General features: G+C 39.9%; 1 protein-coding gene across 7 annotated transcripts in view; it reads right to left on the bottom strand.

The window, feature by feature from the left end:
- AREL1 (apoptosis resistant E3 ubiquitin protein ligase 1) overlaps window positions 1-27,447 on the bottom strand; it is a 69,007-nt gene that overhangs the window by 10,524 nt on the left and 31,036 nt on the right. For 4 of the 7 annotated variants that reach the window (XR_006354782.1, XM_043983717.1, XM_043983720.1 and 1 more), the window contains exons 3-14: window positions 25,497-25,557; window positions 20,301-20,527; window positions 19,251-19,488; window positions 17,466-17,635; window positions 17,174-17,354; window positions 16,407-16,654; window positions 14,113-14,190; window positions 12,220-12,361; window positions 11,966-12,087; window positions 10,860-10,935; window positions 10,282-10,391; window positions 5,900-6,079 (exon numbers count right to left, since the gene is read on the bottom strand). Coding sequence is in view for 6 of the 7 variants with exons in the window: in XM_043983717.1 (XP_043839652.1) it covers window positions 5,900-6,079; window positions 10,282-10,391; window positions 10,860-10,935; window positions 11,966-12,087; window positions 12,220-12,361; window positions 14,113-14,190; window positions 16,407-16,654; window positions 17,174-17,354; window positions 17,466-17,635; window positions 19,251-19,488; window positions 20,301-20,527; window positions 25,497-25,512 (1,788 nt within the window). In the remaining variant the exon portion in view is untranslated. Of the gene's footprint in view, window positions 1-5,899; window positions 6,080-10,281; window positions 10,392-10,859; window positions 10,936-11,965; window positions 12,088-12,219; window positions 12,362-14,112; window positions 14,191-16,406; window positions 16,655-17,173; window positions 17,355-17,465; window positions 17,636-19,250; window positions 19,489-20,300; window positions 20,528-25,496; window positions 25,614-27,447 lie in introns of all 7 variants that reach the window. The other 3 variants (XM_043983719.1, XM_043983722.1, XM_043983723.1) reach the window with 3 other exon arrangements.

Genomic DNA, 27,447 nt, shown 5'->3' with positions numbered 1-27,447 from the left:
TGTTTTTGCCTCAGTTTCTACAAATCAAAAGGGTGACACAAAAATGGGGCTACTTCACAGGGATGTTCTTAGGCCTAAGTAAGACAATACAAGAAAAATGTTTTGCAAACTTTAAAGTGCTATAGATAAGTAATGATAATTAGTAATCAACATTTAGTAAGCACCTACTATGTGCCAGTCGCTGTGCCAAAGGTATTATTACTTTTTCTGCTCTAGACAATTATAATTGAGGATACAACATATTATTTGTCTTCCTAACAAGGCTAGTGTGAGAATTAAAGAGAAGTTGTTAGAAAAATGATTTGTTGTCCCCATAGTCTACTGTATTATCTTTCAGTCTTTCAAACTACTTAAAGACCCCAGAGGCTCAGTCATCTTTGTTTTGTTAGCCAGTCATATCGGACCCCTTTTTTTTTTTTTTAAAGCACCAAACCTTTATTTTATTTTCCAGTTACATGTAAGGGTAGTTTTCAACATTCATTTTCATAAGATTTAGAGTTCCAAATTTTTCTCCCTCCCTCCCTCCCTCCCTTTCCTCCCCCCTCCACAAGACTGCAACCAGGTTATATATGTACAATCCACAAGTGTTCTTTTTATCAGTTCTTTCTATAGGAGTGGATAGTAAGCTTCCTCATCAGTTCCTTGGGATTGTCTTGGATCATTGCATTGCTGAGAGTAGTTAAGTCATTCACAATTGCTCACTGAACAGTACTGCTGTCACTACGCACAATGTCCTCCCAGCTCTGCTCATTTCACTATACATCGATGTTCATTAGTCTTTCCAGGCTTTTTGGGGAATCTTCCTGTTTGTCATTTCCTGTAGCACAAGACCATTCCACTACAATAATATAGCACAGCTTTTCCCATCATTCCTCAATTGATGGACATTCCCTTGATTCTCAATTCTTAGCCTCCACCAAGAGTTGCTATAAATATTTTTTGTACAATTTTCCCCCTTTTCTCTTTTTCATGATTACTATTGTTAACTGTTTCCCTTCCATCCTATTCCCTTCCCCATGATATTTATTCTATTATCCATCTTCTTTCATCCTATCACTCTTCAAAAGGGATTTGCTTCTGTCTGTCCCCTCCCCCACTCTGCCCTTCCTTCTTTTGCCCCTCTCTCGGTATCCCCTTCCCCTCCTATTTTCCTGCAGGAGATTACCCCACCCAATTGAGTGTGTACATTATTTCCTCCTTGAGCCAATTCTTATGAGATTGAGGTCTTTGAGCCAATTCTGATGAGTGTTAGGCTCATTTACTGCCCAGATTAAATAGATTACTCCACCCAGTTGGGTGTATCTGTTAGTCCCTCCTAGAGGCAGCTCTGATGAGATTAAGGTCTTTGAGCCTTTTCTGATGAGTGTAAAATTCATTTACTGCCCTACTCCTCTCCCATCTCTTCCACCACTCCATAAGACTTTTCCTGTTTCTTTCACGTAGGATTTCACTTCTGCCCTTCCCCCTGCCCCAGTGCATTCCCCTCACCCCTCTATTTAACCCTAAAGATGTCATCACCTAGCTAAGTGACACAGTGGACAAAGCATCACCCCTGGACCCAGGGGGATCCCAGCCAAAACCCGGCCTCAGACACAAGACAGTCACCCATTGTACGACCCCAGGTATGTCCCCCAGCTCCAATTTTTTATAGTTCTCTAGGGTCTTTTCATCACAAATATCTGAAAGTCGGGGCAGCTAGATGGTGCAGTGGTTAAAGCACCGGCCCTGGATTCAGGAGTACCTGAGTTCAAATCCGGCGTCAGACACTTGACACTTACTAGCTGTGTGACCCTGGGCAAGTCACTTAACCCCCATTGCCTAAAAAAACCAAAACAAAACAAAACAAAAAAACCCAAATATCTGAAAGTCTTCTTTTTCATTAAAGTCCCATTTTTTCTACTGAAAGATAATGCTGAGTTTTGCTGGGTAGGTGATTCTTGGTTGTAATCCCATTTCCTTTGCCCTCTGTAGTATCATATTCCATGCCTTCCGGTCCTTTAATGTAGAAGCTGCTAGATCTTGTGCTATCCTGACTGCGGCTCCACAGTACTTGAATTCTTTCTTTTGGGCAGCTTGCAATACTTTCTCCTTGACCTGAGAGCTCTGGAATTTGGCTATAATATTCCTAGGAGTTTTCCTTGTGGGATCTCTTTCTGGAGATGATAGGTGGATTCTTTCAATTTCTATTTTAGCTTCTTCTTCTAGAATTTCAGGGCAATTTTCCCTGAGAATATCTTGGAAGATGGTGTCTAAGCTCTTTCCTTGATCATGGTTTTCAGGTAGACCAATAATTTTCAAATTATCTCTCCTGGACCTATTTTCCAGGTCAGCAGTTTTTCCCAGAAGATATTTCACATTGCCCTCTATTTTTTTATTCATTTGGATTTGCTTTATTGTGTCTTGGTTTCTCATAAAGTCACTGGCTTCCATTTGTTCACTCCTCATTCTTAGGCAATTATTTTCATCAAAGAGCTTTTGTACCTCCTTTTCCATTTGGCCAATTTGACTTTTCAAGCTGTTGACTTTTTTCTCATGTCTTTCCTGCATCACCCTCATTTCTCTTTCCATTTTTTCCTCTACCTCTCTAACTTTATCTTCAAAGTCCTTTTTGAGTACCTCTATGGCCTGAGACCAAATTCATATTTTTCTTGGAAGCTTTAGATATAGGGGCCCTAATGTTGACATCTTCCTCTGAGGGTGCCCCTTGGTCTTCCTTGTTACTGAAGAAACTTTCTATGGTCCTCACCTTTCTCTGTCTGCTCATCATGCCTTTCTTTTACTAGACTTTTAGCTCCTTAAAGTGGGGCACTGTTTCCAGGTTGCAGTATCCCAACTTAAGAAGTCCCAGGTGGTATGATTTAAGGAGAATCAGGTTCTTCCCTCACCTGGCCTGTTCCCTGGTCCATAGATGACCCCAGACCAACTTGCTAATCAACCAGCTTTGTGTATTGTGGTTGTTAGCTCTGATGAGCCTGTGCCCCTCCCCCACCTGGGCCACTGCTACTCAAGCCTACCTCCTGGTTCTTGACAGGGATGAAAAATCCAGGTTCTGCCTCAGCACCAGCATAGACCCCTGTAGTCTCCCCCCTGCCGAGGGCTCAGCCCTCTCACCAGACTGTGAGCTTAGTTCCAGATGACACTGGCGCTTCAGCTGATTCAGAGGCTCTGGGGGTCTCCTTCTCTGGTGAGGACTTCCTGAGACTGGATCTGTGTCAGGGTGACTGTGGGGTTGGGCTTGACTCCTGTATTAGCACAGCAGCTCCCTCCTTCTGACCTTCCAACCCGTTCTTGGTTAGAAGATGATTTCAGCACATTCTTCTGTGAGTTTTGCTGCTCCGGGCATTTTCCTATGGCGTTATTTGGAACTGGGGATGAGGGACGGAGTGGGGAAGAAGATTTCACAGCAAGATTCTCAGACAAAAGTTTCATTTCTAAAATATATAGGGAACTGAGTCAAATTTCTAAAAATAAGAGCAATTCTCCAACTGACAAATCGTCAAAGGATATGAACAGGCAGTTTTCAGAAGAAATCAAAGGTATCAATAGTCATTAAAAATGATATGAGAAATGCAAATCAAAATATCTTTGAGTTACTACTTCACACCCATCAGCTTGGTTAACATAACAGTAAAGGAATATGACAACTGTTGGAGAGGCTGTGGAAAAATTGGGACACTAATGTACATGAAACTGGTCCAACCATTCTGCAGAACAATTTGGAACTACACCCAAAAGGCTATAAAACTATACAAACCTTTCAACACAGTAATACCAGTCTGAGTTGTATACTCTAAAAAGATCAAAAAGAAAGGAAAATACACACACATACATATATATACACGTGTGTGTGTGTGTATGTATGTATGTATATATATATGTATGTGTTTATAGCAGCTCTTTTTGTGGTGGCAAATAATTAGAAACTGAGAGGATGTCCATCAACTAGGGAATGGCTGAGTAAATTGTGGTATGACTGTGATGTAATACTACTGTGCCATAAAAAATGAAGAACAGGGTGGTTTCAGAAAAAACTGGGAAGGCTTATATGAGTTAATGGAGAGTGAAATGAACAGAACTAGGAGAACATCATACACAACAGCAATATTATTTTGTTGTTGTTTGTCTTTCATTCTCGAAGAAGACCATGACATCAGGTGATTTCATGACTTGCAGCGAATTGGGTTTAAGTGAGGCAGGGCTGTGCAAGGTCACCAACCTCATTCTCCTCCAGACCCATCTGGGTCCAGTGGCAAGATATACATCAGGACAACTGGAGATGGCCCCAGATGTTTAAGGTATTTGGGGTTAAGTGACTTACCCAGAGTCACACAGCTACCTCAGTACAAAGTACCTGAGGTGGGATTTGAACTCAGGTCCTCCCAACTTCAGGACCAGTGCTCTATCCACTGCACAACCTAGCTGCCCCAGCAATATTATAACAGCAATACTGAAAGACCTAGCTATTCTGATCAATACAATGATTCATGACAATTCCCAAGGTCTCATGACAAAAAATGCTTTCTACCTCCTAAGAGAGTCTGAGTGCAGACTGAAACATACTTTTTAAACTTTCCTTTTCTTGCTTTTTCCCCCCCCTTTCACAACATGTCTGATGTGGAAATATGTTTTGCATAACTTCCTATGTATAGTGAGTATTGTATTTCTTGCCTTCTTAATGAGTAGAGGAAGGGTGAGGGGATGGGAGATAATTCAAAACCGATTTTTTTTTTAAGTTAAAAAAAAAAGATCTTATTGCCTGCCTTCTTAAGCTGTTGTAATCTCTCTCCTTTTCTCAGTTAAACTCACTGCCTCTACTTCTCACCTCTAGCTCCCTTCTCAAATCCTTGCAATTTGGTTTCTGGCCCAATACTAGACAGATATAGCTGACCCAAATCTCTCCTCTGAGCTCCAAACCAATAGCAACAGTTGCCTACTGGATATCTCTACCAGTATGTCCCACAAGTATCTCAAACTAAGAAAATTCGATACAGAATTCATTATCTTCCTCTCTAAAGCAACCCATCCTCCAAAATTCCCAATTTCTCTTGAGGGCATCATTATTCTTCTAGTCACTTAGGTTCACAATCTTATGTCACTTCAACTCCTTCCTCTCCCTCATCCTTCATATCCAATCAATTACCTGATCTTGTCAATTCTCCATCCATGACTTTTCTTGTATCCACCCATACGACCTTTCACCTCTCACCTAGATTATTATAAGAGCTTCTTAACTGGTCTCCTTGCTTCTAGTCTCTCCCTTCTCCAAGCCATATTCTACAAAGCAACTAAAATAATCTTCCTAAAAGTACAGGTCTTCCTATGTCACTCTCATGGCTCAAGAAGCTTCCATGGCCTCCTACAGACTCTAGGATAAAAGAACCTCTCAGCTTGGCATTTAAAGTCCTTTCTAAGATGTTTCCATGCCACCTTTCCAGACATTTTGCATTACTATCCTTTATACGATTTTTTTGTTGTTGTTCTACATGGCCTATTTGCCATCCCCTGGATTTAGCATTCCATATCTTATCTCCCTGTTTCTGCACAAACTGTCTCATTTACTTAGAAAGAATCCCTACACCATTCCTTCTTAAAATACCTATCATTTAAAACTCAGGTCAGTTCTACTTGCTATAGAAAACCCTTCCTAATCTTCTTAGTTGTTAGTGTTCCTGACCTGCTCAAATTATCTTGTATTTACTTATCTGTTAACATGTCACATACCCCAGGAGAAGTAAACTTCTGCAGGGCACATCCTTTGATTCTTATTTGTTTTTATACTTTCAACAGCGAGCACAGTGCCTGGCACATAGAAAGTGCTTAATACACGTTTGCTAAATTGAATCCAATTGAATAGTACCCTGGAGCTTTACTGTGGAAAACATACACCCAGCTGTGTTACCTTGTAATGCATTCGAAGTCCTATGATTTGAGCCAGGAAAGAACGAGTAAAGCGAGCTCGGACCAGTTGCTTGTAAGCGCCTCCTAAAGATGACTCATAGAGACACTTGCCTACGAGCCGCCCTGCAAATTCGTATAACTTTAGCCGGAGATGTGGAGGTCGGTTAGGGTTTGGATGCACCTGTCAAGAGAAAAGAGATTCCAATGCCTCTGTCCCTCAAACCCAGGATTAGGAGAGAGCCTAAGGAGAAAGAACTCAGTGTAACAAATGAAAAGCCCTCAAAATTGCCAGTCTTTTAAAAATCAATTTAGGCTATTTAGTCACTTAAAATTCAAAGAAAAGGCACGCTCCCTTTCTTTACAGAGGTACGGGGTTATGGGCATGGAATAATTCTGGACTTAGTTGATATGTTTAGTTTTGCAGAACTTTTTTTTTTTTGTTCTTTGTTACAAGACATGACTATCTGGGCAGGGCAGGGCTAAAAAGTGAAAAATGAAGATAATGTTAAAGCAAATGCTATCATTTAAAAAAAAAAATTGAGTAACCTGGCCAAATGAGTAAGAGCTTTGAGTCCAAGCTCCGTGTCCTCCTACCCCAACTCCAATTCCTACTTCCCCTCTGAATTAAACACCGTACATCTTCAGGCTCTGGATTGCCTCGAATAGGTCCTCTTCAAGACCAAGTCACTCCACCCCCCTCCCCCCCCAACCCCCCCCCCCCCCCCCGCCAATGAGGGTTAAGTGACTTGCCCAGGGTCACACAGCTAGTAAGTGTCAAGTGTCTGAGTTCAGATTTGAACTCAGGTCCTCCTGAATCCAGGGCCGGTGCTTTATCCACTGTGCCACCTAGCTGCCCGACATAATTTCCTTTTAAACCCAACATCTCTTCTCATCTATTAACAAGCAGTTTATTTCCTTAACAATATTTACTATTTCCTCCTGTCCTAGACATATATGTATATCCACTGCGCCACCTTCCCCCACCCCTCACCCCCAATCCTGGCCCAGTCATTCCTATCACATCTTGCCATGCCACTTTATTCAAAGGTCCTTTCACACTCTAACACAGGACAGGGATGCCTAACCTCTTAGACTTAGTTGCCCCCTGAGAAACTGGTGGGGAAAAAAAGACCAGAGAAGATGAAGAGTAATCCTACATATAACTTAGGGTCTTGCCTGATCCAAGATGCTACCAGGACGTATCTGTACTGCTTCAACAACCGAGATTTTTTGATACAGTTCACACTACACAGATGGGTAGTGGATTCTGAAATTTCTGTTTCTCTTCTTCACCCTTCCCTTCTGATTTACAATCAATGCCGACTTAGGGTCTCTTTGCTCCCTGGAGACAAGACAAATTGTATGCTGAATGAAACACATACCTATGATATATAATCTTCCCACCACTTTGCTCCTTTAGAAAGGATGGGTTTTTTTAAAACTTGTGCAGGACTTTTCTTCTTTCCCTAAATAGCTGCTGTCTAACCTACTGACAGAAGCTAGTAGTTGCACACATTTATATTATGCTTTAAAGCTTATAAACATTTTTCTTACAACTCTTTTTTGTTTTGTTTTGGTTTTTTTGGTGGGGCAATGAGGGTTAAGTGACTTACCCAGCATCACACAGCTAGTAAGTGTTAAGTGTCTAAGGCTGGATTTGAACTCAGGTCCTCCTGAATCCAGGGCCGGTGCTTTATCCACTGCGCCACCTACCTGCCCCCTTACAACTCTTTAAGGCAGATAGTGTAAGTAGTATTATCGCCATTTTTTTTTTAATGAAACAACTGAGGGTCAGAGTTGGAGCTGGAATTGGAACCCATGTCTGAAGCCCATGGCTTTTGCTACTACATTCTATTACCTCTCTACGTCATATTGCTTCTTACCTGTCTCAATTTCTTTCTCTTCCTCTCAGGTGACTCATGAATGAGTTGCTCAGTAAACTGAACTTGACAGCAATCTGACTGGATTTCCTACCTGGAATGTTTGGAGAAGAGACCTAGGACCATCTGTCTCTAAAATTCTAATTTTGTTTCTTTTCACTAGGGAGTGAGTTATCCTACATCATTCTCCCTTGAGGAAGTATGGAGGGAATCTGCTGGAACAGCACTACAGAATTATCCTTGTGGCCTGCAGTTTTTTCTGTGATATATTTCTGATTTGCTTCTATAACCTCCTTTATATTGCTCTGAATACACTTTCTAAACTGGGCTTGGGGAATCATCTTGTTTTTGCAGCTATTTTCTTTTTTTGTTTTGTTTTGTTTTGTGGGGCAATGGGGGTTAAGTGACATGCCCAGGGTCACACAGCTAGTAAGTGTCAAGTGTCTGAGGCCGGATTTGAACTCAGGAACTCCTGAATCCAGGGCTGGTGCTTTATCCACTGCACCACCTAGCTGCCCCTGCAGCTATTTTCTGTGATTGGTTGATGTTCATTTAATCTTTGCTCAGACATAATCTTAACTTTTTGGAAAATTAGGCAATGTGGCCCAACCTCCTTCTTCAGGTAAGATGAGCAACTCTTTTTATTTGGGAACTGTCTGGGTGACCACGACATATGGACTCAAAGGTACAGGTGATAGTCACAACTTGATTAGTACCTAGAATGGGCTCTCCCTCAGGCCCCCTCACCCCCAAATATAGACACATATAAAGAGCTCCTACTCTGGGTTAAGTCAGAGATGTGATTGTCTCTAACTAGGCTGGCTGTTTCATCTGGTATTTGAAAACCCAAATTATTTGCCCCTTCATCTGGGTCTCTTTTCTCCTTGTTCCTCTCTCCCTGGGAAAGAATAGGGAGCTGGTGCCTGAATCTGCCAAAAACCGATGGTCTTTGTCTCATTTACTACTTAGATCCCAATGAGCTTGAGACAATGCTTGTGCTGCCCAGTTGTTTTACGTGTCATAACTTTTACTACTTTCATGTATTTTGCATGCATACTTTTACTGAACTGCTATGCTTTCTTTCCTCTTTTTAGAGGTTCTTTATTTACAAGGAATAGCTTGCTCAGTAGGGACCATTGAAAGGATATGTTCAAAAATAAAGGTGACAGAACAGAAAAGCTAACAAAAAATTTGAAAATCAAAGTGAAGGTTACAAAGAACAAAGAAATTTAAAAGCACTTCTTGACATTGAGGGGATGCCCATCAATTGGGGAATAGCTATACAAGTTGTGGTAGGTATATGAATGGAATGGAATAGTATTGTGCTATAAGAAAGGCTATGGAAATGAATTTCAGAAAAACCTGGAAAGACTTACATGAATTGATGCTGAGTGAAATGAGCAGAACCAAAAGAACATTGTACACAATATCAACAACATTGTGTGATGATCAACTGTGATAAACTTAACTCTTCTCAGCAATACAAAGATCCAAGACAATGCCAAAAAACTCATGGTGGAAAATGTTTTCCACATTCAGAAAAAGAACTATGGAGTCTGAATACAGATTAAAACATACTATTTTCACTTTTGTTGTTGCTTTGTTGTTGTTTATTCTTTCTTGCAGTTTTTCCCCCTTTTGTTCTGATTCTTCTCTTCCAATATAACTAATATGGAAATATGTTTAACATGATTGTAATGTATAACTTATATCAGATTGCTTGATGGCTTTAGGGTAGGAGAAAAATTTGGAACTCAAAAAAATATTTACATGTAATTGGAAAAAAAAAATTTTTTAATTAAAATTTTTTTAAAATGATGTGATACCAAAAAGGTACTACTTATGATGTTCTGGTGGGGGGGATCATTTCTTAGCAATCAACATCTGAAAACTAATCCTGAATCTTTTCCTATACAAAAAATACAGCAACAACATTTTTTGAATATGGATGTTAACCCATACTGGCACCAAAAATGCAGGTTCATTAAGGTATCCCTTGAGAAGAGATCATGGACTAGAACAACATTTTTTTTTTTTTTTTAGTGAGGCAATTGGGGTTAAGTGACTTGCCCAGGGTCACACAGCTAGTGAGTGTTAAGTGTCTGAGGCCGGATTTGAACTCAGGTACTCCTGACTCCAGGGCCGGTGCTCTATCCACTGCGCCACCTAGCTGCCCCTAGAATAACATTTATTATAATAATAATAAGTAGTAGTAGTGGTAGTGAATGCATTATCATTCCTTTCACCTAAACGGGTTATCTGGCAACAAGTAAAATTCTTCCGATTTTAGAGATGCCAAAACTAAAGAAAAAGGATAGCAACATTCTGATTAGTTCACACAGTGGGTCAACATGAAAGCCAAGAAAAGAACCTTGGTCTTTAGATAGCTAAACCAGCACCCTGATCTATGCATGCACCTTGTTGGTTTTGCCATTTGATGCATAACTCCTGCCTCCACCTCCCTACCCCCACTCCCCCACCCCAGGAAAAGCCAGAGACTCACCAGAGCTTGGTTGTTGTCACTGAATCTAGTGAAGAGCTGATTGGTGGTGTCAAACAATGCTCGGCAGGTTAGCTCAAACCATTCCCGGCGAGGGCCTCCCCAATCCAAAGCTGGACAATAAAACAAAGAAAAATAAGTTCTGGGCCTATGGCAACTTAAGTTCCTTTATTTTTTCTGCCTTATTCTATTCCTTCTACTTACCCTCTTCTCCCACATTCCCCCCAAAATACATACACACCCACCCACACACATATACACACAAAGAACAAAAATCAAAAGGTTTATGAAACTTTGCCCCCATCCATAGAATAGTAACTATTTTGGCCACTGAATTGCGCCCCCTAGTGTAGATACATAGAAAGACAAATAAACTAGAAAAGCAGTTTGTTTCCCTTTGCCTTCCAGTCAATAAAAACTCTAGGCTCCAAACTTTTTACACCTCTTCTTTTCACTTCCCCTTGTGTTCATGCCCGTTGTGCTCTATCCTGCCATCTGAACCCAGAATGTTATTGCTCCTTTTCTCTCAAGAGGGAAAAAGGGGGCATCCCAAAGATGGAAAATAAAAACTCCCAAGTCACCTTCTTCATCCTGGAAAATTACTTCAAAATTCTTACTCCAATCTGAAATGGAGAAATTCCGAGTGGCTTTCAGAGACTGGAGGGCAATGAAAGAGAGAAAACTATCAACATGCTGGCATTACAGAAATGCTGAGGTCAAGAACAAGGCTGTGCCATTTCAAACCCAACAACAAGAAGAAACGTCATAACTGGAAGTGAGTTGATTTAATAATATCTCCCATACACAAAGCATAGAGCTTCAAAGTAAATTAATTTTTTAAAATATTAAAATATCTTTCCATGGGAAGAAAAGGCTAGAGCTTATAACTTCAACTTTACTGATAGGAAAACTGAGGCCCAGAGAAGTGAGCGAACAATGAAATCTACTCAAGTCACTAAAAGAACCAAGGATGACCTCTGGTTTCTAGTATGAGGCCCCCTCTATCCACAAAACAACTTTCTCTAGCCACAGAGCTGGGGGCAAGACAGAGAAAGAGGCCACAGCAAGAACACAGCAAAGGAAAAGGAACTTCCTACTGAGCTATCTGGAGCCCAACACTCAGTTTCTGGACAGAAGCCAAACTACCCACTTCAAGGGAATGTATGAATTATGTTCATGTCTGTGCAACTGAGAGAAACATATCAGATATTAATTTTCTGACTGACCATCATTAAAAGAGACATAATTTCCTTTTTTTTTTTTTTTTGGTGAGGCAACTGGGGTTAAGTGACTTGCCCAGGGTCACACAGCTAGCAAGTGTCAAGTGTCTGAGGCCGAATTTGAACTCAGGTCTTCCTGAATCCAGGGCTGGTGCTTTATCCACTGTGCCACCTAGCTGCCCGACATAATTTCCTTTTAAACCCAACAACATCTCTTCTCATCTATTAACAAGTAGTTTATTTCCTTAACAATATTTACTACATCCTCCTGTCCTAGACATATTTGTAAGATTTCTTTATAGTTTTTTTAAATTTAGGTTTTAAATTCATTGTGCTGCCCAATCTAGTTCCTTGAACCTAGCCCTTCACCACTATACTCCAAAGAAAAAATTCTAGACCATTTTGAGCAATAAATAGGAAGAGTCTGACCACATTTGAAGTTCGTAGGGAAATAAAGCATTACTTACAGACTCCAAAAGGGTGTGTCTGCTGACCTTCAGTGTGACCTTCGAGTGTGGCCTTTTCATGTGTACCTGCCGAAGCTCTCGCTGGAAGAAGTTCACCTTGTCCTGAAAGGTCTCTGAGCCTCCTGGGAAGCAGTAGGACCCATTGTGGTCACAATGTCATTACAAATTGTGTCTGGCAAATCCAATTCTAACTCTTACACCTTGGGTTGCTAATAACCCTTCCCTCCTCGTTAAGAATCCCAGGCCAATTTTACCTATGTTTTTATGGAGAGAACGGATAAAAGTGGCTGCTAAGATGTTCCTTTCCTTACAGCTAAGCTCTACAGGAGGCTGGATCCCATCATCTACCACTAGTGTGAGCAGTTTATGCACAGGATCAGGTCCATGGTATGAAAACTATAAGGAAGAAAAAAAACACATAAATTCAAAGTTAGAACTGTTAATCTGCCAAATCAATCCAGGAAAACCCCTTCTGCCCCAAGCTGGCCACACACCATCAAAGAAAGTCTAGTACATAGTGTCACAGAAAGGTGAGCCTGTAGCAAGCAACATTACTCCAAAACACTGCTTTGGGGTCTCATGAAATTCAAGTTCAAAATAATTTTTGTCCATTAGGGTTGTAGGAACAGAATTTGAGAACAAAGGATATAAGTAGCTTCATATAGTTCTATTAGCAAGTAGCACAAGATCTAGAGTTGAGAATTATCTTCAAAGTCCCTTTCAATCCTAGGAGTACAGACTAAGGATTTCAAGACTAACAGAAGGCGGGTCTAACTGCCATGAGACAGCAAAGAATAAGTCTGTTTAAACTGCTTGGGGGAAGCTTATGCTTAACACAATGGCCCATTCCAGCTTCTGGACAAAAATATTATTTCTCTGAGTCTATGTATGGAAGAGAGTAAAAGGACGTATATAAATGCTGAATCTATGGATTAATCAACACAGGATGAGTGAACAAGATAAAGGCTTGGGTGAACAACCACTCCTGTTAATTAATATAATCTTATAGGCAATGGGGACAGCTTGGTGGTGCAGTGGATAAAGCACTTGCCCTGGATTCAGGATGACCTGAGTTCAAATCCAGCCTCAGACACTTGACACTCACTAGCTGTGTGATCCTGAGCAAGTCACTTAACCCTCATTGCCCTGAAGGGGAAAAAAAAATCTGATAGGCAAACTCTAGCACTAACAAGCTGTTAGTGCTAGAGAATTTTGAATTGCTAATAATTCCTATACGGTATTTCTTTCTATAATATACATATTCCTGATGCCATTTAGTAGAGATAAGGTTCCTTCATTTGGCAGCAGTTTCTATGTACAGTGAGAACCTCCAGATCCATTAGAAGCTCTCCCAGAAAACAGGGAAAGAGGGTTGAATCAAGCATGGTCAGTGCACACCATGTAATCCCTGCTACTGTGGGGGTCTGGCTGAGGCTGGAGGGTCTCCTGAGCTCAGGAGTTCTGAGTTGCAATGGGCTAAGTTGATCAGATGGCCACACTAAGTTGAGCATTAATATTGGGGGCGCAGGGGAAAGTGCAGGGTGGGGGAGAAGGGAGAGGAGGTGTTACCAAGTTGCCTAGGGAAAGGCAAACTGGTTCATGTTAGGAACAGAACAGGTCAAAGCTCCTATGCCATAGTGGGACTGGATCTGTGCATAAACTCTGCACTTCCAGCCTGGGCAAGATAGGGAAATGGTCTGTCTTTTTTTTTTTTTTAATCTATAATTTCCTGATGCCAGTATTCTCTCCACGACAACACATTTAATGGCCCTGGCCATTAAAGGTATTTTTGTTTGTTTTTTGTGAGGCAATTGGGGTTAAGTGACTTGCCCAGGGTCACACAGCTAGTAATTGTTAAGTGTCTGAGGCCGGATTTGAACTCAGTTCCTCCTGAATCCAGGGCCGGTGCTTTATCCACTGCGCCACCTAGCCGCCCCGGGAAATGGTCTTTTAAAAAAAGGGAAAAGGGGCAGCTAGGTAGCACAATGGATAAAGCACCGGCCCTGGATTCAGGAGGATCTGAGTTCAAATCCAGCCTCGGACACTTGACACTTACTAGCTGTGTGACCCTGGGCAAGTCACTTAACCCCCATTGCCTCGCCAAAAAAAAAATCATTCAATATGGAAAAACATAAAGCTCAACCCACCTTTGTCCCAGGGCATACTCTAAAGGTGTAGAGGCGCCAGGGAATGATTTTCAGGTAGAATTCTTTCACTGAGAGTTGCTGGGGGACCAAGAAACCAGAAAGGAAATAAAACAAAAGAAATTTTTTAAAAAATGATGTAGGGTCATTGGAATTTAAGTTTCATTAAACTTTAAACCCCATTTCTTTTTTTAAAAACAATAAACATTTTTATTTAAGGTTTTGAATTCTAAATGTTATCCCTCCTTCCCTCCCTTCCTTCCCTCCCTTCCTCCCCTCCCTGAGGCAGCAAGCAATCAGATGTGGGTTATACATGTGCAATTATGTAAAGCATTACCATATTAATCATTTTGTATAAGAAAACTTGAACAAAAGAAAAAAGTGAAAAATAGCATGCTTCAGTCAGTGTTCAATCAGTATCAGTTCTTTCTTTGGAGGTGGATAGTACACTTCATCATTAGGGCTTTGGGATTATCTTGGATCATTGTATTTGCTGAGCATAGTTAAATTATTCACAGTTCATCAAATGATATTACTATCACTGTGCACAATGTTCTCTTGGTTCTGCTCACTTCACTATACATCAGTTCATGAAACCCTTTCCAGGTCTTTCTGAAATGCTCCTGTTTGTCATTTCTTACAGCACATATACCACATATACCACAGCTTGTTTAGCCATTCCCCAATTGATGGGCATTCCTTTGATCTCCAATTCTTAACCACTATAAAAAATGCTGGTACAAATATTTCTTGTACAAATTGGTTTTTTTTTCTTTTTTGGGGGATGTCTTTGGGATATAAACCTAGCAGTGGTATTGCTGGATCAAAGAATATGCACAGTTCCATAGCTCTTTGGGCACAGAAACCACACTTCTTACTTCAATAGTAATAATAATGATAATTACTGTTCGAGGCTCCAGATTGAGAAATCCATCAAAGATCAAAGCCTCACCTTACTTCCTGCATGCACTTAGACAAATGACTTAACAGCATGCCCTCCTTCCTCCTTCCTTCCTCAGCCCTCAAACAAGAGGGTCAGACTTGATGGTCTCCGACATCATTTTGAGCTTTATATTCTATTTTCCAAAAAGGGGGCCTGGTCCCAGGCATTGAGAAACTGAGCACAGCCTTCTCCTTCCTTTCCAGTTGGACAGCAACTCTCTTATCTTCTAGAAATTGACCCTGCATCCTACAACAGTCTTCTCTACTTAAGGATCAGCTGGGATAGAGGAAAGCTAACTTGAAAACAACCTCTGAATTTTCCTTCAAAGAGGAAAAGAAGAAAACTATTTCTCATACAAGCAAACAGTAAAGCCCCCATGATGCAATTTCCAACCAAATGAGGGGAAAAAAGAATGATATAAGAAGTAAAAAATATTCTAAGAGGGATCTGTCATTTGAGTATTCCCTAGGCCAGACCTTTAACTGTCAAAATTGCAGTGTTAAGTGGAACAGGCCCAAAATTGAGTTTGGGTCACAGAGAGATAGGGACTCCAGGTCTGTAATAAGGAGTTTGCATAGTTTCTCATTTCTATAAGTCCTGAATTCATAACCAAAACCCATATATTTAAAACAAACTCGCTAACCCAAAGTACCTCTTTGGGAGGTTCATGTTCTCATCCCTACCAAAGTACATCTACTCCAATCCCTCCAGCTAGGGAGAGAAGGAGAGGCATTTGCCATGCATTGCAAGATTATAAAATTCTAACCTTAATCAACTTGTTTCGATACAGCACAAGGTGACAGCTAGGATCTTAGTTCTAGTGAGAAAATTCCAACAGTTAAAGGCAGCTTTCTCAAAACCTGCCAGAGTTCATGTCTCTGAAAAATACCTCTCCAGAAATAGCTAAAAACATATGGTGACAGGTTACAATTTAAAACATCTTGGCCTAGGGCAGCTAGGTGGTGCAGTGGATAAAGCACCAGTCTTAGATTCAGGAGGACCTGAGTTCAAATCTGGCCACGGACACTTGACACTTACTAGCTATGTGACCCTGGGCAAATCATTTAACCCTCATTGCCCCACAAACAACAAACAAACAACAAAAACATCTTGGCCTGATCTAGTCCAGTCCAGATTATTTAAAATTTAAGAATATCACAATTGTATATTCAACATTTATCTAGTTTTGCTAGTTTTCTAGAAAATTAAAGGCAATTACCCTATTCCAACTCTAGTGGAGTAGATATTACGAAAGGCAATTCTGTCAAGCTGCAGTCTTACAGTATGCATAGTGACCATAAATATGTAAGCATAAGCAGAGGAATTTAAGAGCAAAAACAAAAGATGTTTTTACCTTAGGTGATACATAGCAGTACACCTTTTTAGGTTTTTTCACCTTTTCCGGGGTCTGGCTGTCAGAAGGTGAATCTTCATCCTCCTCCTCAGTGGCAGTGGAAGGACGACGTTGGGAAGAGCTCATGTGCATGGGTGGAAGGTGCCACTGTGGGTTGGCACAGTTGGTGGCATTATAAAGATAAGCCTCAAAGTAAATACTGACCCCTGAGGTGGATACATTGCGTTCTACGATGTTCTTCTCATTCTCTAGAAGGCATGAAGGAAAAGAATGAAAATGGGATTTGTTAGAGAAACGTTAGAGAAATCTGTTAGAGAAAGAGAGACAGACATACAAACTAAATAGTGATATCTATGGAGAGATGCAAAGGTCTAGAGCTGTAAATAGATCTGGATACAGACCTAGATATCTGAACGATATCTGGAACACTATTTGGTAAGATTCTAAACCAGTAGTTCTCAACCCAGTTTCTATAGATAGATTTCAGGGGTTCATGAATTTGTTTTTTAGATATTTTGATAACTGTATGTTATCAAACTGTATAACTGGTTTCCTTTGTAATGCTCTGTATTTTATGCATTTAAAAAAACATGATTTTGAGAAGGAGTCTATATGCTTCACCAGGATGTCAAATGTTCATATTACAAAAAAGGTTAAAAAACTGCCCCCAAACCAAGGAGGGCTCAAAGATCGAATAACGATTTCAGTAGGTCAAAGGAAAGAAGAAATGCATCAAACAAAACAAATTCCAAATCCCTTCAACTCACCACTTAGGACAATTATATCAAATTCACCATTGCTGATTGGCTGATTTTGGTATGAAATGCAGGCACGGAAGCAGCCCCGGGAATGCAAGGTGAGCTTAAGGAAAACCTGGCAAGTCTGTCTTTTGGATGTCACTGATTTCTCAAATGAGACATCGGTACTTTCTTCTTCGGAAGGACCAAGCTGCAAAGAGAGATTGGAATATCACTTAGCATAAGAAGAGAACAGGAAATGGGGTCAGAAAAGGACAAAAGGACTTTAACTTCCCTTGAACACAGAAGAAGGGGAGCTCACCTCATGAATGGATACACTGTAATTGTGTTCATCTATCAAAGACACAGAATTGTTGGTGGGATTGTCATATTCATCTCGAGGGACTATCTGAAGGGTGTGCTGTTGCCCGCAGGTCAGAACGAGAGTAGAGAAATGGCAAACGATTTTAGTCTTGGAAGGAACCACCGTCCCTAGAACAAAGAGGATAGGATCTAATGGTTAGAGAGAGATGCTGTAACAGATGCATCTTCACAGTACAAAGAGCTGCTTTGAACAGTGTGTTCTAAAGGCTTCCTCATCCCCAAGGACAAACAGCACTTTTAAATCACATCATGGAAGGAAATAAAGGGACTATTTCACTCGATGAAATCTGGGTTTTTATGTCTATAAATCCTTAACCAATTCAAGCACTAAGTGAAATGAGACAGAAGGGACTTGAAAAGAGAATTCAAAAATTGTAGCTTAACTCCCACTTCTACTCTGTATCAGTTTTCCAGTGGGAACTTTTCAGTGAGGCAGAACCAAGACTAAAATGATGAAATAAAAGGTCATGTACTACTGTTGTCTCCCCACTCCCACACCCCAGCCCCCAGCAACAGACTGGCGGGGGGGGGGGGGGGGGGGGGTGTCACCATGCACTGAAGAGAATTTTGTGTAGAGATGAGGGTCTCCAAGTGGGGACATTATTGCAAAAGGAAGTTATAATGAAATAGCAAGTTACAAAAGAAGCTGTTTGAAAGATTTAGCTCCAAAGGGAAAGGTAAATGACAGAAGCTTCATCCTCTGGGCCTTGGCCTTTGTTACAAAAGTAAGGAAATCAGTTATCAGCCCATGGTTAAAATGCCAAAACCTAATTAAACTCCTATAGGATTTAACCCTAAGGGGTTATATATCTTTATTCTGCAGCTATTAAATTAGCTAACACCCAGTGACACTCTTAAAAGGATGCCACCACAGTGTATATGGCACAAGTGTTATTCCCACAAATTGAAACAAAACAAATGCTGCATAGATTCCACACTTCTGCGAATTTTAAACAGAGCAAAAGAGGATCTGGTCGCTTATGTAATATGTACTGTAACGATTGGAATGACGCCACCTGCTGGAGACTTACTGTAGAAGAGTTCTGCCCATGAAGCGAAGGTCTTTGAGGGCAAGACCAGGAGTCTTTTCTTTGGTATCAGGAAGTGACGCGGACTAGTGGGAGGAGGAAGGAGGAGACTGGGTCTCTTTCCTTTGGACTCTGGTGGAGAGCGGAGCTAGAAATGTGCTCTCCCTTTAATAGATAGGAATCTAGGCCTTTCTCTCTCTCTCTTTACCAAATTCTTATTCTCCTTAATAAATGCTTAAAAGTCTAACTCTTGCTAAAGCTTATCATTTATTGGCGACCACTCATTAGATATTTTAGACAGTTTAGCTAGAATTTTAACCCTTAACAGTACAAAGGATATGCAGAGGCTAAATGAAGACAAAAGGAGGTTCCATTCTCAGAAAACTGAAGCTTTTACTAAATATGGGAAGGAAAACATACAATGGCAATAGAGGTGAGAGGATACAATTATTTTCTTTCTTTTTTTTTTTTTTAAGTGAGGCAATTGGGGTTAAGTGACTTGCCCAGGATCACACAGCTAGTAAGTGTTAAGTGTCTGAGGCCGGATTTGAACTCAGGTACTCCTGAATCCAGGGCCGGTGCTTTATCCACTGACCCACCTAGCTGCCCCAGATACAATTATTTTCACTTGGAATGGTGTCAAACTACAGAAGACTTTTTATTCCATCTTGGTACTCCTACCCCTAAGATCTTACCAGCCTGAAAAATTTTGTAGTAAGGACTGTAGGCCACACTTAATCCACCAAGTTTCACTGTGATTTCATAGCGACCAGCCTTTCGAACAGTAAAGGCCACTTTTACAACATTGGAATTGGGCTCTTGAAGGACTTCCTGGGTTACTGGAATATCCACTGCTAACTCAACATGGGAGATGTGAACTCGTAATCCCACAGGCCGATGAGCAGGGAAGGGCTGTCCATTCTTGTAGAATAACTGTATGAGGAAGTGAAAGGTACCTGTTAAAGCCCGGAGAAAGAATACTGTTCCCCTAGGGCCAGAGTAAACCCATTCACTGTGTATGGAGAAAGCTGATACTGGTAAGAGGAGCAAAAGTTATATGTTTGAAATTGCCAGCCATCCCCATGGTTTTGCTCACAGTGTTATAGGGAGAAATAACACTAGCTACATAAAATGCAACATTTAAAGAAAGTTAAATGATACACAAACTTAGCCGTACAGAAGAAAGGAGTGGACAGTGTCAGGGCACTGCTGAATCAAACCCCACATTTCTGAAGAACCAATGCTAACTCTTGTCTTACCAGAAATCTCTCCTCTAGAGAGACTTCTTAGTATTGACAACATTTTAAAATCACACTACTCTCGTATCATTGGCACTGAGTGCAATGCAGGCAACTCCAGGTAAACAGAAGCGACTACTGCTGCTCCCAGACAGCTTCAACTTCAGCTTTAGCTTTTCAGGCCAATCCTGAATGCTGTGATGTTTGGGTTAAACATGTTGCAGTGGGGACGTTGTAACATGTGCTGTGCTGACAACATTGTTTATTTTCTGAAAAAGCATTATAAGTTTATTTCTCAGAGAGAAATGTACCCTTGGAACAAAAATAATAAGACAGTCCCTAGTGCTTAAATTTGAATTCTACCCAAATTCCTTGGGGTGGGAGGATAGGTAGAGGAAAGATAATAATAGTACTTCGGTCTAGCACCACCCACAGGCAGAACCAGGCTCTGCAAATGTAAGCCAACTAGAAACCCCAATGGGTGTGGAGACAGAAACATTCCCTTACATGCACTCGGAAGGCCATGCTATGGCCCACCTCATAGGGGTCCTTCCAATCCCAGGAGACTTTGCAGGACCGGGGGTCCAAGTAATTTCCCCGCACGTAGTCATAAATAGTCCGGTCCCCTCGGCGCTCCCGGTCTTCATTCTGGAGGAAGCTGACTACTCGTGCGGCAAGCTCAAAGAAGAACTTAATTGTGAAGAAGAAGGCGACCACAGACACTGTGATTCCACCTATGTGGAGAAAAGACCAGACATATCACCCACCAGCTATACTTCACTGCTTCTTCTTTTTTTAATCATAAAAGTATTTTATTATTTTCTAAACATGTAGAGATAGTTTTCAACATTTGTTTTTATAAGATTTCTAGTTCCAAATTTTTCTCCCTCCCTCTGCCCTCCCCAAGACAGCAATCAATCTGATATAGGTAATATATGTACAATCACATTAAACATATGTCTGCATTAGTCATGCTGTGAAAGAAGAATCAGAACAAAAGGGAAAAACCTCAAAAAAGAAAAACAAAAAAAGTAGAAATAGTATGGTTGAGTCTGCATCTAGATTCCACAGTTCTTTTTTCTGGATTTGGAGAGCATTTTCTATCATGAGTCCTTTGGAACTATCTTGGACCATTGCATTGCTGAGAAGAGTCAAGTCTATCACAGTTGACCAAAACACAATGTTATTGATACTGTATACAATGGTTTCCTGGTTCTGTTCATCTCACTCAGCATCAGTTCATATATGTCCTTCTAGGTTTCTCTGAAATCATCTGCTCATTGTTTCTTACAGCACAATAGTATTCCAATACATTCATATACCACAACTTGTTCAGCCATTCCCCAATTGATGGACATCCCCATAATTTCCAATTCTCCGCTACCACAAAAAGAGCAGTTATAAATATTTTTGTACATGTGGCTCCTTTTCACTTTTTTATGATCTCTTTGGGAAAAAGACCTAATAGTGGCCCTTTCAGCATAGTTCCAAATTGTTCTCCAGAATGGTTGGATCAGTTCACAGCTCCACCAACAATGCAATAGTGTTCCAATTTTTCCACAGCTTCTCCAACATTTATTATTTTCCTTTGTTGTCATATTAGCCAATCTGATAGGTGTCAGGTGGTACCTCAGAGTTGTTTTAATTTGCATTTCTCTAATCAATAACGATTTAGAACACTTTTTCATATGGTATTAGATAGCTTTGATTTCTTCATCGGAAAACTACCAGTTCATATCCTTTGACCATTTCTCAACTGAGGAATGACTTGCATTCTTATAAATTTGATTTAGTTCCTGATATATTTTAGAAATGAGGCCTTTATCAGAAGTACTGGTTATAGAAATTGTTTCCCAGCTTTCTATCTCCCTTCTAATTTTGGATGCATTGCTTCTGTTTGTACAAAAACTTTTTAATTTTAATTTAATGTAATCAAAACCATCCATTTTGTATTTCATAATATTCTCTATCTCTTGTTTGGTCATAAACTGTTCTCCTTTCCATAAATCTGAAAGGTAAACTATTCCTTCCTCTCCTAATTTACCTATGGTATCACCTTTTATGTCTAAATTATGTACCCATTTTGACCTTATTTTAGTATAAGGTGTAAGATGTTGGTCTATGTCTAGTTTCTGCCATACTATCTTCCAGTTTTCCCAACAGTTTTTGTCAAATACTGAGTTCCTATGCCAGAAGCTGAAGTCTTTGGGTTTATCAAACAGTACCTTACTAAAGTCATTTACTACTGGGTCTCCTGTGCCTAACCTATTCCATTGATCCTCCACTCTATTTCTTAGCCAGTACCAAATAGTTTTGATGACTGCCACTTTTTAGAAAAGCTTCAGATTTGGTACAGCTAGCCTACCTTCCTGTGCATTTTTTTTCATTAGTTCCCTGGATATTCTTGACCTTTTGTTCTTCCAGATGAATTTTGTTATTTTTTCTAACTCTGTAAAATAACTTTTAGATAGTATGATTGGTATGGCACTCGATAAGTAAATTAATTTAGGTAGAATTGTCATTTTTATTATATTAGCTCGGCCTACCCATGAGCAATTGATATTTTTTCCAGTTATTTAGATCTGATTTTATTTGTGTGAAAATTGTTTTGTAATTGTGTTCATAGAGTTCCTAGGTTTGTCTTAGCAAGTAGACTCCCAAGTATTTTATATTGTCTACTGTTACTTTAAATGGAATTTCTCTTTCTATCTCTTGCTGCTAAACTTTGTTGGTCATGTATAGAAATGCTGATGATTTATATGGATTTATTTTATATACTGCAACTTTGCTAAAGTTGTTAATTGTTTCAAGTAGTTTTTTAGTTGATTCTCTAGGATTCTCATCATATAATCTGCAAAAAGTGATACTTTTTTTTCCTCTTGCCTATTCTAATTCCTTTAATTCCTTTTTCTTCTCTTATTGCTAAAGCTAACATTTCTAGTATAATATTAAATAATAGAGGTGATAATGAACATCACTGTTTCACCACTGATCTTATTGGGAATGCCTCTAACTTATTCCCATTACATATAATGTTTGCTGATGGTTTTAGGTAGATACTGCCTTTTCTTTTTTAACTGCTTATAATTTTAAGGAAAGCTCCACCTATTCCTATGCTCTCTAGTATTTTATTAGGAATGAGTGCTGTATTTTGTCAAAAGCTTTCTCTGCATCTATTGAGATAATCAGAGGGCAGCTAGGTGGCACAGTGGATAAAGCACTGGCCCTGGAATCAGGAGGACCTGATTTCAAATCTGACCTCAGACACTTGACACATATTAGCTGTGTGACGCTGGGCAAGTCACTTAACCCTTACTGCCCCTCAAGGGGAGAAAAAAAAAGAATTAATTAAGAGATAATCATATGATTTTGGTTAGTTTTCTTATTGATGTGGTTGATTCTGTTGATAGTTTTCCTAATGTTGAACCAGCCCTGCATTCCTGGTATAAATCCCACCTGGTCATAGTATATTATCCTGGTGATCACTTGCTGTAATCTCCTTGCTAATATTCTATTTAAGATTTTTGCATCAATATTCATTAGGGGAACTGGTCTATAATTTTCTTTCTCTGTTCTGGCTCTGCCTGGTTTTAGAATCAACACCATATTTGTATCATAAAAAGAATTTGGTAGAACTCCTTCCTCACCTATTTTTCCAAATAATTTGCATAGTACTAGAATTAATTTTTCTTTAAATGTTTGATAGAATTTCTTTTTCTAATATGGGCTTATTTAGGGATTTTATTACCTCTTTGGTTAATCTGGGCAATTTGTATTTCTGTAAATATTTGTCCATTTCATTTAGATTGTCAAATTTATTGGCATACAGTTGGGCAAAATAGATCCTAATTATTGCTTTAATTTCCACTTCATTGGTGGTGAATTCACCCCTTTCATTTTTGATACTGGTAATTTGGTTTTCTTTTTTTTTTTTTAATCAAATTAACCAAAGGTTTATCTATTTTATTGATTTTTTTTTGTTTTTTTTTGTTTTTTGCAGGGCAATAGGGGTTAAGTGACTTGCCCAGGGTCACACAGCTAGTAAGTGTCAAGTGTCTGAGGCCGGATTTGAACTCAGATACTCCTGAATCCAGGGCCGGTGCTTTATCCACTGCGCCACCTAGCCGCCCCCTATTTTATTGATTTTTTCATAAAACCAGCTCTTAGTTTTATTGATTAATTCTATATTTTTCTTGCTTTCAATTGTATTAATTTCCCCTTTGATTTTTCAGGATTTCTAATTTAGTATTTAATTGGGGATTTTTAATTTGTTCTTTTTCTAGCTTTTTTAGTTCCATGTCCAATTCATTGATCTCCTCTTTATCTTTCTTATTCATGTAAGCATTTAGAGATACAAAGTTTCCCCTAAGCACTGCTTTGGCTGCATCCCATTGGTTTTGGTATGTTGTCTCATTATTGTCATTCTCTTGGATGAAGTTATTGTTTCTATAATTTGTTGTTTGATCCACTCATTCTTTAGGATGAGATTATTTAGTTTCCAATTAATTTTCAGTCTACCTTTCCATGTCTCTTTATTACATGTAATTTTTATTACATCATGATCTGAGAAAAATGCATTTACTATATCTGCCTTTCTACATTTGACTATGAGGTTTTTGTGCCCTAAAACATGGTCAATTTTTGAAAATGTGCCATGTACCACTGAGAAAAATGTATATTCCTTTCTATCCCCATTCAATTTTCTCCAGCCATCTATCATATCTAACTTTTCTAACATTCTATTCATCTCTTTAACTTCTTTCTTATTTATTTTGTGGTTAGATTTATCTAATTCTGAGAGGGGAAGGTTCATATCCCCCACTAGTATAGCTTTTGTTTTTGTTTTTTTAGTGAGGCAATTGGGATTAAGTGACTTGCCCAGGGTCACACAGCTAGTAAGTGTTAAGTGTCTGAGGCCGGATTTGAACTCAGGTACTCCTGACTCCAGGTCCGGTGCTCTATCCACTGCGCCACCTAGCCGCCCAAATATTTCAAATAAATCTTTTTTTTAATCAGTTTTTTTTTTGTTTGCTTGTTTTTGTGGGACAATGAGGGTTAAGTAACTTGCCCAGGGTCACGCAGCTAGTAAGTGTCAAGTGTCTGAGACCGGATTTGAACTCAGGTCCTCCTGAATCCAGGGCCGGTGATTTATCCACTGTGCCACCAAGCTGCCCCTCCACTAGTATAGTTTTGCTGTCTATTTCCTCTTGTAGTCACTGTTTCTTAATATGGGAGAGGCCAGGAGTTTTTGAGAAGAGGCAGAAAGTCTTCCTAAACAAAGTAAATGGGCCTAAGTATTTGGCATCGGAAGACTTGGATTTGACTCCTGGATCTGCAATGTACTATCGGGTAAGATGCTAGATAAATCACTTAACTTCTCTGGGCCTCAAGTTTTCTGTTGGACTAGGTGACCTCTGAGGTTTCTTCCTGCTCTGTATCTATAATCCTGTGTTGCTGGCAGATAATGAGATGCACTCCTCTGACATGACATACATCATACATAATGCACCCAGTTTTACATATGCAGCTCCCACAGTTGTGGTAAAAAGAAAACAGTCATAAGGCATAAGTAGTTTTACCACTGTCATGTCTACTGAGGTACATTTGACAGGACCAGCAATTATCTAGGTCAAATAGCAATGGAATTAAACAAGATTCACAAACAACAACAAAAAAAGATAAAATAGCGTTCTTTTTACTCACCAATAACGTAAAACATCAGGTCCCTTCAACGAAGATAGACAGCTGAGGATCACAGCTGCAGCTGCAAAAGAAAACGAGCTTAGTTCTTTCCACTCCTCTTCCTCACAGCCATATCACCTAGGATAGCACAGAATAAGTTTTATGGGTTTAATTAAGCCAATCAAATCCCTAAAGTGTTTCTATCCCCATCCTTTCACTCAAAACTAACACAGTCCTACTTAAGACACTGCATGGAAATAGAGACTACATGATTCCCTCAAAAGAATTCTAATGTACCAAAAAAATTCTGGGATACCAGACATTTCTTTGTTTCACTGCTAATTACAAATAACATGGCTTTCATTTCTCAAATTCAAGTCTCCTTGGACAGTTTCCCTCCTCAAACAAATTGGTGCTAATTAATGCACACAATAAGGGGAAAGAAGTCACTGTCCTCTTACAGTTGCTTTCTGGAAGTAATTCATCCAAGTGGAATTAGCAATATAAAATGGGGGATTTAACAACCAAGTATTATTATCCTTATATTGGCATTATGTAATTAAAATGAATTTGAATTGTCCCAATAAGCACTGAGTATGTAACAGTTAGCTGCTTGTTTATGCTCAGCAATCAGGCTAATTGCCATTAATTGGCCCCTTGGTTGACAATCTCCATGGAGTAGCACAGAACTAAGGCAAGAACAAGTTATAGAGACTTATGCTAAGAGGTCACTCTCTGAGGATGGCTTGGAACCCTGGGAAGCTCATGCTACCACTGCCAAGTCTTCATTACTTTTATTTGAACCACCACAGGATTCCCTTGGGGTAACCTGCCATATATCTTGACACAAATACCTTTGGACCCCAACAGCTCCTATTTCCTTCAAAACTATGCATGAGAAACCTACCAGTGTTTTAACCTAATTTTGAATTCATGACCAATGGATGGGAACCACATCCTCTCTCCATTCTTTTTTTTTTTTTTGGGGGGGGGGGGATGGGGCAATGAGGGTTAAGTGACTTGCCCAAGGTCACACAGTTAATAAATGTCAAGTGTCTGAGGCTGAATTTGAACTCAGGTCCTCCTGAATCCAGGGCCAGTGCCTTATCTACTGCACCACCTAGCTGCCCCCCCCCTCTCCATTCTAAAATGAACTGAATACAAATTCTACAATCAAAATATATTTAAAAACTCATTACCGGGGCAGCTAGATGGCACAGTGGTTAGGGGACTGGCCCTGGACTCAGGAGTACCTGGGTTCAGATCTGGCCTCAGACACTTGACACTTACTAGCTGTGTGACTGTGGGCGAGTCGCTTAACCCCCATTGCCTAAAACAAACAAACAAACAAACAAACAAAAAAAAACTCATTACCACCCGAATAAAACACCTTTTACCATGACCAAGTCTCTTACCACTACTCCATCTTACACACTACTACCAAAGTAATTCTCTTTAAATATAGTAGATCTGATTATGTGACTTCTCTATTCAACCAAGAGGCTTTCCATTGCCTCTAGGATCAAATATATACTTCTCTATGGGGCAGCTAGGTGGCGGAATGGATAGAGCACCGGCCCCGGAGTCAGGAGTACCTGAGTTCAAATCCGACCTCAGACACTTAATACTTAACTAGCCGTGTGACCCTGGGCAAGTCACTTAACCCCAATTGCCTCACTAAAAAAAAAAAAACAAATATATATGTATGTATGTATATATATGTGTGTGTGTGTGTGTGTGTGTGTGTGTGTGTGTGTGTGTGTGTGTATATATGTATACTTCTCTGATTAGCTTTTAAAGCCCTACACAATCACACCCCACTCTACCAGGTCATATGATATTATTCCCCCTCTCAAACTAAATGTATGTCACATTCTTCCCATATGACACTCCATCTCCCATCTCCATGTCTTCATACTGGCTATCCCCCATGCCTAGAAGACATTCACAGACTCCCTTTTTTCCTTTAAGA

This window comes from Dromiciops gliroides, chromosome 2 (genome assembly GCF_019393635.1).
Source record: "Dromiciops gliroides isolate mDroGli1 chromosome 2, mDroGli1.pri, whole genome shotgun sequence".
NCBI lineage: Eukaryota > Metazoa > Chordata > Mammalia > Microbiotheria > Microbiotheriidae > Dromiciops > Dromiciops gliroides.
Note: the sequence above shows the minus strand (reverse complement) of the source record. Positions and strands in the feature narration are given on the sequence as shown.